This window comes from Myotis yumanensis, unplaced genomic scaffold, assembly GCF_028538775.1.
Source record: "Myotis yumanensis isolate MYYU_CA2020_CCGP unplaced genomic scaffold, mMyoYum1.0.hap1 SCAF_3, whole genome shotgun sequence".
Lineage (NCBI taxonomy): Eukaryota > Metazoa > Chordata > Mammalia > Chiroptera > Vespertilionidae > Myotis > Myotis yumanensis.
The window spans coordinates 190388619-190400011 of NW_027223754.1; the positions used below are offsets into that span (position 1 = coordinate 190388619).

At 37.1% G+C, this 11393-nt stretch overlaps 1 protein-coding gene across 2 annotated transcripts; it reads left to right on the forward strand.

Moving 5' to 3' along the window:
• Positions 1 to 871: 871 nt before the first annotated feature.
• On the forward strand, positions 872 to 6124 carry LOC139005656 (taste receptor type 2 member 46-like). Of its 2 annotated transcripts, XM_070407850.1 has the most exons (3): positions 872 to 1269; positions 3941 to 3945; positions 5610 to 6124. In XM_070407850.1, exons 1-3 carry the CDS (start codon positions 872 to 874, stop codon positions 6122 to 6124), a joined length of 918 nt encoding a protein of 305 aa, XP_070263951.1. The 2 variants fall into 2 exon arrangements, with proteins under 2 accessions (XP_070263951.1, XP_070263952.1); XM_070407851.1 differs by lacking the exon at positions 3941 to 3945 and having other exon boundaries at positions 872 to 1291; positions 5627 to 6124.
• The last annotated feature ends 5269 nt before the right edge of the window (positions 6125 to 11393 follow it).

Sequence of the window (11393 nt, forward strand, 5' to 3'; positions counted from 1 at the left end):
CACGGTCTGATCAGTTCCTCAGGATGCCCCCTTTAGTCTCAGTTCTCCGCAATCACAAAATCCAAATCTCAAATCTCCTGGCGCCAGCAAACCCGCGGAACTCCTTACCCTGGTCAGGGTCTGTGTCTGTCCCAAGAGACGCGGCTGTCTGCCATGCGGTCTCCCTCCGACCCTCTGGGCTCAGGTCTGGCAAACTTTCCTGCCCAGATCCCTGGTTTTTAACCTTTCCAGGGGAGGTCTGCCCTTCCAGGCTGCAAGCCGTCTCACCAGCTGAGTAAATTTGCCAATTCGGGGTGGGTGTTATTAGTTTCAGCTGCTTACTCCGTTTGCTCCGGGACAAGACCTGGGACGCGTCTGCCTATATCGCCGCCATCTTGCTTCCTCTCCCTCTCTGAACATTTCAACCATCAAATCTATGACCAAGCTTTATTGAACAATATAGCTTTTACTGTATAGTCAATGTATTGGGCTTGTATGGTTTACTAATGACAAAGTTGATGAATACAAAGTATGGAGAGGTTAAACAAAGAAAATTGCAAATCAATGAAAGAGAATATGTCTATATTTGCATGCTAGCAAATGAGAATTTAGCTTTTACAACAACATCAGTTATGATATATTCCAGCCTACAGCAAGGACATTATTTGAATAGGAGTTGATTTGAGTTGTTTGGGTAATAATGTTTTTATAAAGAAAGTGTTGAACTCTTGCATTAGCACACCCTGGTACTTTCCTGCTTGGCATTGGTCATAGAATTTAAAAGAAAGAAGAATTTTATACACATTCAAGTTCAGCTGCAAATAGAACTTAAGGTCAGAATAGTAAAGGATTCACGACCGATAATATTATACTTGGCTTTTTTTTTTTAGACATGATACATTTATTACGGAGCATTCTTTCCATCCTTATAATAGCTCAATATGTTCTAGGAAGTTTTGCCAATGGTTTCATAGCACTGGTGAACTGCATTGACTGGGTCAAGAAACACAAGATCTCCTGTGCTGATCGAATTCTCACTGCTCTGGCAGTCTCCAGAATTTGTTTGCTCTGGATAATAGTATTCAATTGGTATGGAACTGTGTTGCATCCAGCGATCTATAGTTCAGAAGTAAGAACTATTGTTTATATGGCCTGGGTAGCAAGCAACCATTTTAGTCTCTGGCTTGCTACTAGCCTCAGCATACTTTATTTGCTCAAGATAGCCAATTTCTCCAGCCTTTTATTTCTTCACCTAAAATGGAGAGCTAAAAGAGTGGTTATCATGATACTGTGGGGGACTTCGGTCTTTTTTTTTTTTTTTTTTTTTTTTTTTTTTTTTTTATTTTCCTCTTAAAGTATTACAAAGGGTATTACATAAGTATCCTTTCCCCTCCCCCCCGCCCTTGACAAACCACTACCCTCCCTTACCCCCCAGTGTCTTATGTCCATTAGTTATGCTTATATGCATGCATACAAGTCCTTCGGTTGATCTCTTACTCCCCTCCCTCCTGCCCCCCAACTCTCTCTGGCCTTCCCACTGCAGTTTGACAATCAGTTTGAGGCAGCTCTGCCTCTGTATCTATTATTGTTCAAAAGTTTGTAATGGTCTTTATTATCCATGAATGAGTGAGATCATGTGGTATTTTTCCTTCATTGACTGGCTTGTTTCACTTAGCATAATGCTCTCCAGTTCCATCCATGATGTTGCAAATGGTAGGAGTTCCTTCTTTTTAACAGCAGCATAGTATTCCATCGTGTAGATGTACCACAGTTTTCTAATCCATTCATCTACTGATGGGCACTTAGGCTGTTTCCAGATCTTAGCTATGGTGAATTGTGCTGCTATGAACATCTGGGTGCATATATCCTTTCTGATAGGTGTTTCTGGTTTCTTGGGATATATTCCTAGTAGTGGGATCACAGGGTCAAATGGGAGTTCCATTTCCAATTTTTTGAGGAACCTCCATACTGCCTTCCATAGTGGCTGCACCAGTCTGCATTCCCACCAGCAGTGCACAAGTGTTCCTTTTTCTCCACATCCTCTCCAGCACTTGTCGTTTGTTGATTTGTTGATGATGGCCATTCTGACAGGTGTGAGATGGTACCTCATTGTTGTTTTGATTTGCATCTCTCGGATGATTAGTGACTTTGAGCATGTTTTCATATGTCTCTTGGCTTTCTGAATGTCCTCTTTTGAAAGGTGTCTATTTAGATCCTTTGCCCATTTTTTGATTGGATTGTTTATCTTCTTTTTGTTAAGTTGTATGAGTTCCCTATAAATTTTGGAGATTAAGCCCTTATCCGATATGACGTTGGCAAATATGTTTTCCCACGAGGTGGGTTTTCTTGTTGTTTTGTTGATGGTTTCTTTTGCTGTGCAGAAGCTTTTTATTTTGATGTAGTCCCATTTGTTCAGTTTCTCTTTAGTTTCAACTGCCCTAGGAGCTGTATCAGTGAAGAAATTGTTTTGGCATATGTCTGAGATTTTGTTGCCTTTGTATTCTTCTAGAATTTTTATGGTTTCCTGTCGTACATTTAAGTCCTTTATCCATTTTGAGTTTATTCTTGTGTATGGTGTAAGTTGGTGGTCTAGTTTCATTTTCTTGCATATGTCTGTCCAATTTTCCCAACACCATTTATTGAAGAGACTATCTTGGCTCCATTGTATGTTCATGCCTCCTTTGTCAAAAATTAATTGAGCATATTGGTTCGGGCTAATTTCTGGACTCTCTATTCTATTCCACTGATCTATATGTCTGTTCTTGTGCCAGTACCAGGCAGTTTTGAGAACAGTGGCTTTGTAATACAGCTTGATATCTGGCATTGAGATCCCACCTACTTTGTTCTTTCTCAGGATCGTTGCAGCTATTCGGGGTCTTTTTTTATTCCAGATGAATTTTTGGAGAGTTCGTTCTAGATCTTTGAAGAAGGCCATTGGTATTTTAATGGGAAGTGCGTTGAATGTATAGATTGCTTTGGGTAGTATGGACATTTTAATGATGTTGATTCTACCAATCCAAGAACATGGTATGTTCTTCCATCTGTTTATGTCTTCCTCTATCTCTTTTTTCAACGTCCTGTAGTTTTCTGAGTAGAGGTCTTTAACCTCTTTAGTTAAGTTTATTCCTAGGTATCTTAATTTTTTTGGTGCGATGGTAAATGGGATTGTTTTTCTGATCTCCCTTTCTGAAAGTTCACTGTTGGTGTATAGAAATGCCTCAGATTTCTTGGGGTTAATTTTGTATCCTGCTACATTGCCAAATTCATGTATTAAGTCTAGTAGCTTTTTGATGGAGTCTCTAGGGTTTTGTATGTATAATATCATGTCATCTGCAAATAAGGACAGTTTTACTTCCTCTTTTCCAATTTGGATGCCTTTTATTCCTTCTTCTTGCCTAATTGCAATGGCTAATACTTCCAGTACTATGTTGAACAGGAGTGGTGAGAGTGGGCATCCCTGTCTTGTTCCTGTTCTTAGGGGAAATGGTGTTAGTTTTTGTCCATTGAGTATGATGTTGGCTGTGGGCCTGTCATATATGGCTTTTATTATGTTGAGGTATGATCCTTCTATTCCCACCTTTCTGAGAGTTTTTATCAAAAATGGGTGTTGGATTTTGTCGAATGCTTTTTCTGCATCAATTGATATGACCATGTGGTTTTTTTCTTTCAATTTGTTTATGTGATGTATCACATTTATTGATTTACAGATGTTGTACCATCCTTGCATCTCTGGGATGAATCCTACTTGGTCATGGTGTATGATCCTTCTGATGTACTGCTGGATCTGATTTGCTAAGATTTTGTTGAGGATTTTGGCATCTATGTTCATGAGGGATATTGGCCTGTAATTCTCTTTCATTGTGATGTCTTTACCTGGTTTTGGTATTAGGGTGATGCTGGCTTCATAGAATGAGCTTGGAAGCGTTCCTTCCTCTTGAATTTTTTGTAGTAGTCTGAGGAGGGTAGGTTTTAGTTCTTCCTTGAATGTTTGGTAGAACTCCCCTGTGAAGCCGTCTGGCCCTGGGCTTTTGTTTGCTGGAAGCTTTCTGATGACTGCTTCAATTTCTTCCATAGTTATTGGCCTATTGAGGTTTTTAGATTCTTCCTGATTGAGTTTTGGAATGTTGTATTTTTCTAGGAATTTGTCCATTTCCTCCAGGTTGTCCAGTTTGTTGGAGTAGAGTTGCTCGTAGTATTGTTTAACAATCATTTGTATTTCTGTGGGGTCTGTTGTTATTTCGCCTCTATCATTTCTGATTTGGTTTATTTGGGACCTCTCTCTTTGCTTCTTGGTGAGCCTGGCTAGGGGTTTGTCAATCTTGTTTATCCTTTCAAAGAACCAGCTCTTGGTTTCATTGATTTTCTGTATTGTTTTTTTGGTCTCTATTTCATTGATTTCTGCTCTAATCTTTATTATCTCCTTCCTTCTGCTCACTCTGGGGTTTTCTTGTTGCTCTCTTTCTAATTCTTTGAGTTGTAGAGTTAGATGATTGACTACCATTTTTTCTTGTTTTTTGAGATAGGCCTGTAGAGCTATAAACTTCCCTCTCAGGACTGCTTTCATTGTGTCCCAGAGGTTTTGGATTGTTGTGTTTTCATTGTCATTAGTGTCCAGGATGTTTTTAATTTCTTCTTTGATGTCATCGGTAACCCAATCAATATTTAATAACATGCTATTCAGCTTCCAAGTGTTTGAGTATTTTGGGTTGTTTTTATTGTAGTTTATTTCTAACATTATGCCATCGTGGTCTGTGAAGAAGCTTTTTATGATTTCAATCTTCTTGAATTTGTGGAGACTTTGCTTGTGACCCAATATGTGGTCTATTTTTGAATATGTCCCATGAGCACCTGAGAGGAATGTATATTCCGCAGCTGTGGGGTGAAGTGTTCTGAAGATGTCAATTAAGTCCATCTGATCTAGTGAGTCATTTAGGATTGCTGTTTCTTTGCTGAGTTTTTGTCTAGCGGATTTATCCAGTGATGTCAGTGGTGTATTAAAGTCCCCTACTATGATTGTATTGTTGTCGATCTCTCCCCTGATTTCTTCCAGAAGTTTTCTTATGTATGTGGGTGCTCCTGCATTGGGTGCATATATGTTTACCAGGGTTATATCTTCTTGTTGTATTGATCCCTTTAGTATTATGAAGTGGCCTTCCTTATCTCTGGTTATGGCCTTCACTTTGAGATGTACTTTGTCAGATATAAGTATTGCTACCCCAGCTTTCTTTTCCTTTCCATTTGCGTGAAAGATATTTTTCCATCCCTTCACTTTCAGTCTGTGTGAGTCCCTTCTAATGAGGTGGGTCTCTTGTAGACAGCAGATGTATGGGTCATGTTTTTTTATCCATTCAGCCACTCGATGTCTTTTGGTTGGAGCATTTAGTCCATTTACATTTAAAGTTATTATTGAAAGGTATTTGTTTGTAGCCATTTCTTTTTGTGTGTGTGTGTGTGGCTGTTTTCTTTCTGAGCTTGATATTTCTTCTTTTTACACCAGTCCCTTTAGCATTTCTTGCATGGCTGGCTTGGTGGTGATAAACTCCCTTAGCCCTTTTTTGTCTGTGAAGCTTCTTATTTCCCCTTCAATTTTGAATGATAGCCTTGCTGGATAGAGTATTCTTGGATTCAAGGGACTTCGGTCTTCTTGGTTTTTCATCTTGCAGTGGTAGGCACAGATGAAAAAATGAAGATGAACGTATATAAAGGAAACATCACCTGGGAGAGCAAATTGAGGGACATCGCACACCTTTCAAATGGGATTATATTCGTGCTTGTACACTTCATACCCTTCACTATGGCCCTGACAGCTGTTCTGCTGCTAATCTTTTCCATGTGGAAACATCTGAAGAAGATGCAGCTCAGTGGCAAAGGAACTCAAGATCCCAGCACCGAAGTCCACATAAGAGCCATGCAAACTGTGATCTCCTTTCTCTTGCTATTTGTCATTTACTTCTTCGCTCAAATCATCTCATTTTGGAATTTTAGTATTATGCAGAACAATTCAGTTCCCTTGCTTTGCCAAGTTTTTGGAATCCTGTATCCATCGAGCCACTCATTTATCCTGATTTGGGGGAATAGGAAGCTGAGACAGGCCTTTCTGTCACTTCTGAGGCAGTTGAGGTGCTGGCTGAAGGAAAGGAGATAAATGGGGCACCTTGTGCCTTCTGCAAGAAAATAAACTGATGAAGTTTGCAAGGTTTTGTACTTCCTACTACATTTCTTAATGTGTATAGAATTGGGTAAGGTATACCTAGAAAAACTTGTACTTAAGTTTATCACAAAAATATATATGTGTGCATGTTTATAAAAAATATAAGAAAGACTGTAAGATTGCCATATTTTTTAGGTAAGCAATCTAATTTTATAAAATATTGTAAGACATTGCTCAGAATTATAAATTTATGAATACTTCACATACATATTCTATGTTATCATCTTGCAAGTAAAGAATTTATTATCTATATTTATACATTTTTAAGGATTGATAACTCATCTCAGGGAATTATTGCTATTTTCCCTTGTAATTAGTACCACACATATGTACCACAGTGAGTTTAAATTTTTTTGTTTGAACCTCCAGTCTTTGGGTTGGTAAGGGTATTCAATTCTAAATCACACACTCAGGATAGATGCTTGAAATAGATATTATTACATCATGAATTCTTACTTCATGGTTAATAGAAAACAACCAGAACTCTTATGAAAAGATGCACGTAATGAAATTAAAGAGTGACAAACATATTTAGAATGTATTTTATATTCATGTACAATAAATAGTACTATAGAGTATTAGATTTAATACAATAGGTGAAAGCTTAGAAAATAAATAAGTTCTATAATAGTAATAAAGAAGAAAGCAAAATAATCATGATGTTTTTACTGATGCTATTATTTTTGAATTGAGAAGACATTTTCTAATTCAAAAACTTATATCAATTTATTTAGTTTACATATTCACCATGTTTGGGCCTCTGAATTTGGAATCATCTGCTCCATCTTTCTATTTAAGAATTCCTTTTAAACTTCAGAGAAAATATTCAAATTTTACCTATCTTAAATATATGCTCAAAGTAAGTGTAGTATATAAATATGGTACATAAGTTTGCATACATGAAAATTGATATCTATGATGTCCATGTAATAATTATAAAAAAGTCTTCAGATCTGTTTTTATTATAATCTTATGGAAAATGGTGAAATAGACAGTATGTGGAAATATATTTGGTTGTGAGTTCTATCATAAGAAAAAAATGTATGACCTTGTTTAACAACTGCATTTACATGTCTATATTAAATCTTAGCATTATGAAATTTTAACATTACCTGTATCTCAATATAAACATTTCCCACTTCTGATTTATTCAAAGTTTTTAATCATCTGTCTGCCCCATCCTATATAATAAAATTCTAATATGCTAAGTGTCCGACTGTTTGTTTGACCGTTCAACTGTTCAACAAGTAGCTATAATGCACACTGACCCCCAGGGGGCAGATGCTCTGACCAGTAGGTTAGCTGGCTGCTGGGGTCCAGCCGTTGGGGACTGGGCAAGACAGGCCAAACACGTGCTGGAGCCCTCCCACGGACCTCCCCAGCCCCGATCATGCACTAGTGGGGTCCCTTGGCCTGGTCTGTGCCCTCTCGCATCCAGGACCCTTCGGGGGATGTCTGCAGGCCAGGCCGAGGGGCCCTACCAGTGCACAAATTCGTGCACCGGGCCTCTCGTTAGAATATAAGCATTATAATGTCAGATGATGTCTATCCTGGTTCCTGCTAAGTCTTCAGGACATAAAAGCCAGCCCATGGGATAGTTGGAGAAAATGATATTCTAAATATTAAATAAATGCATGAATAAACCACATTAGATCTGGAAAACCAATGAAATCAAAACCATCACAAAATCAGCAGGTGGCATAGATTTCCTGGTTCTGTTTCTTCACCATTCAAGTGCTCCTTAACTAATCTGCATGTGCTCAGTTCCAATTACTGCCTTAGACTGGGTGAATGGACAGCGGTCGTCAATAGGCTCCAAAACATACAGTGACTCATACATAATCTAAATTTCCTATTGCTTTCTAAACAGTCCTGATATGTCTGAGGAGCCTCCTCTATGCTGTTATCCAGGGCAGAAGGCTGATCACAAACATGCCATCTTACACATGTGGCTTCCACGATTGCCATGGAATCATGGCATTGCCGACAGCGGGGAGAAGAAAGATGTATGGGGGGGGGGGGCATGTGTGGGAGATAATTTGGGTGTGGGCCTGTAAATGGTGCACTTAATTTTCATTCGCAAAACATTGATCCACATCATTCACGTTGCCACACCATCTGTAAGGGAGTCTGAAAAACATAGTCACTCTATTGCCCAGAAAGTAGATTTAGAACACGAATATGGAAGAGCACTTAGAAACCTTTCAGTTGAAAAGCAAATAAGATACTGTAAAACAAAAAAAGTTCCTCTGCTTAGAAGGGTGTCATATTTGTTCATGTCACTGAATATTTCACATGCCCTTACATCAGTCTTGAATTTACTTCTGTATTTCTTCATAACTTCTAAATAATTCAAGTTCCCATTAATATTCCTGTCTTCATAAAGCCATAGTCAATTTTGCATTGTAGCATTTGTAGCTGCTTTATGTATATTCCTGGTATATTTTGCTTATAACTTCTGCTTTAGCTTTAATAATATTTCTCCATGATTATTTTTAGTTCTATGTTCTGGGACTTGGGTGTGGTCTTTAAACTAGAAATAACTGCAATATATTATTTATGTAAATTAAATTGCATCAACAAAAATACTTTCTATATACAAGGGTCTTATCATTAACTAACAAACAATAGCTGAATTACATAAAAGTTTTCACCCTAGCAATTACTATTCAAAATTTAAAATATTTGCATTTAGATGTATGTTCCAAGGAGATATAAATACAAATAGGTGGAAAATAATCTCTCTCATTTTTGCATGTTTATGTATTTTACTTTATCCATTTAGTCAGGGGCACAAATGGAAATTTGCAGCTGGTGTCTAGATAAGTGGACAACATTTATGTTTATATAGTAGCTGACTGTAAGGAATGCTACAGGTATTCATGAAATGTGTGTGTCTTAACAGAACTGTTCAGTTTAGCACTGGAATTACAATTCAAATGGAATGAACTCTTCTTTTGTGAAGGTCTCTGGAACTGTATCTCAAAGAAGAATTTTGGATGTATTTTCTGGAATTATGGTGAAAATATTTATGGAAAGCATCATAAATGGATGTCCATCTGCAACAGTTTCACTATAAAGCTTTCATTGAGGCACAACATTAGAAAGATTCTTATAACGATGTCATTGGAAATGAAGGCCTCCTTTCTGGTTGTGGCAACAGGAATATTCATTTTAGGAGTGCTAGGAAATGGATTCATCGGACTGGTGAACTGCATCGAATGGTTCAGGACTGGGAAAGTTTCCTCAGCTGATTTCATCCTCACCAGCCTGGCTCTGGCCAGAATCATTCAACTGTTGGTAATACTCTTGGATTCATTTATAATGGGGCTAGCTCCACATCTGTATGCTACTGGTAAACTAGCAAAGGTCGTTAGTATTCTTTGGGCACTAACTAACCACCTAACTATCTGGTTTGCCACCTGCCTCAGCATTTTCTACTTCCTTAAGATAGCCAGTTTCCCCCACTCCTTTTTCATGTGGCTGAAGTGGAGAGTCAACAGGGTGGTTCTTCTGCTTTTCCTGGGGTCTTTCTTCCTACTGTCTCTTAACCTCTTAATGCATGATGCTGTTAATGATCTGAATACTTACAGGGTACATGGAATAAATATGACTTTGCAGTTAGAGGCTAATGAAATGTTCTATCTCAAAAGTCTTCTTCTTCTTAGTTTGACCTATGTTATCCCCTTTTTTCTGTCTCTGATTTCTTTGCTTCTTTTATTTCTGTCCTTGGTGAGACACACCAAGAATTTTCAGCTCAATCTGACAGGCTTGAGTGACTCAAGCACAGAGGCCCATAGAAGGGCCATGAAAATGGTGACAACGTTCCTCCTCCTCTTCATCATTTACATTATTTCTATTCTAACAGCAAGTTGGATCTTCACTAAGGTAGAGACCTATCAAGTCAAGATGCTTTTCTTAGTGATTTCAACTACCTTTCCCTCAGGTCACTCTTTTCTTATTATTTTTGGAAACAGCAAGCTAAGACAGATCGCCTTGAGGCCACTGTGGCACTTAAATTCTCTGAGAAAAGCAAAACCTTTGCCTTTATAGACAGAATTTGAAATAACCTTGTGCATTCTATGGGAAAATAACTTAATAGAAACCTTCAGCATTTCTTTATATCAGGGTTTGTTAAACAGCACTAAAATTTGCCTACAACATGCATTAAAGTAATTATATTTTCTTAAGGTGATATGACATAATATTTGACTAAAGGACATGTCTCCAGTGTATTAGCAGTTTCTGGTAACAGTAGAGTATTTTAGACCTGAAGAAGTATGGCTATAAGATTGTATAATGAAATACTGATAAATGTATAAATGATATATTACACAATATGAATAAATGTACATAGAATTACAGTCACTGAAAGGGAAAAAAACCACAAGTTTTTCTATCTAAGGATAAATTTGAAATTAGGATCTAAAAAGAATTGTAAAGGTTAAATGTAATAATATGTTATATAAATATAAAAGTGTTAATATTAGTGTGATGCTTCTAATGTTGGAAAAGATCTGAAATAATAGGAATTTTCATACAATTTTTCTTGGATTACGCACTGGTAAAACAACTCTGTTCAAGAGCAATGCATTATGCATTTAAGGTGAAGATGCATACTCTAAGACCAATTAATTGTACTCATCCTTGTTATATTGGAGAATTCTTCATACATGTGTAACAGAATATTTATGCAAAAATGTGCATGTTACTATGGTTCTTAATAGCTGAAATTGAGAAGTCATGTGAATACTCAAACTGAGGAATTATGGAAGTGCTCAAATTGAGGTATCATATAAATGCCCATTAGTTATAAATGGACAAATAAATCATGGCAATAGAATACAATACAAAAATGAAAATGAAAAAGTGAGACCTATAAATTTCTTAGTGTTTGGGTATGTTTGTACATGTATGGTGGTACTTTGACTTCTGTAATAAAATGACTCAGATTAATGACAGTAGCTGGGCATGTAATATGCAGACAAGAGAATTTTGCTTGCTAATTATGCTATTAAAACATGAAAGAAAGTTTATATACTGTATTTTTAGATAGCGGTTATATGCATTCCATATGAATATTCTATAACAGCAAAGTATTATTTGTTTCATTCACAGTGCTTTAATTTTATAATGCAGTAAAAAATAGCAAATACATTATCAGAAATATTTTGTTTGTAACTTACTCTTGATGAAGTTTTAG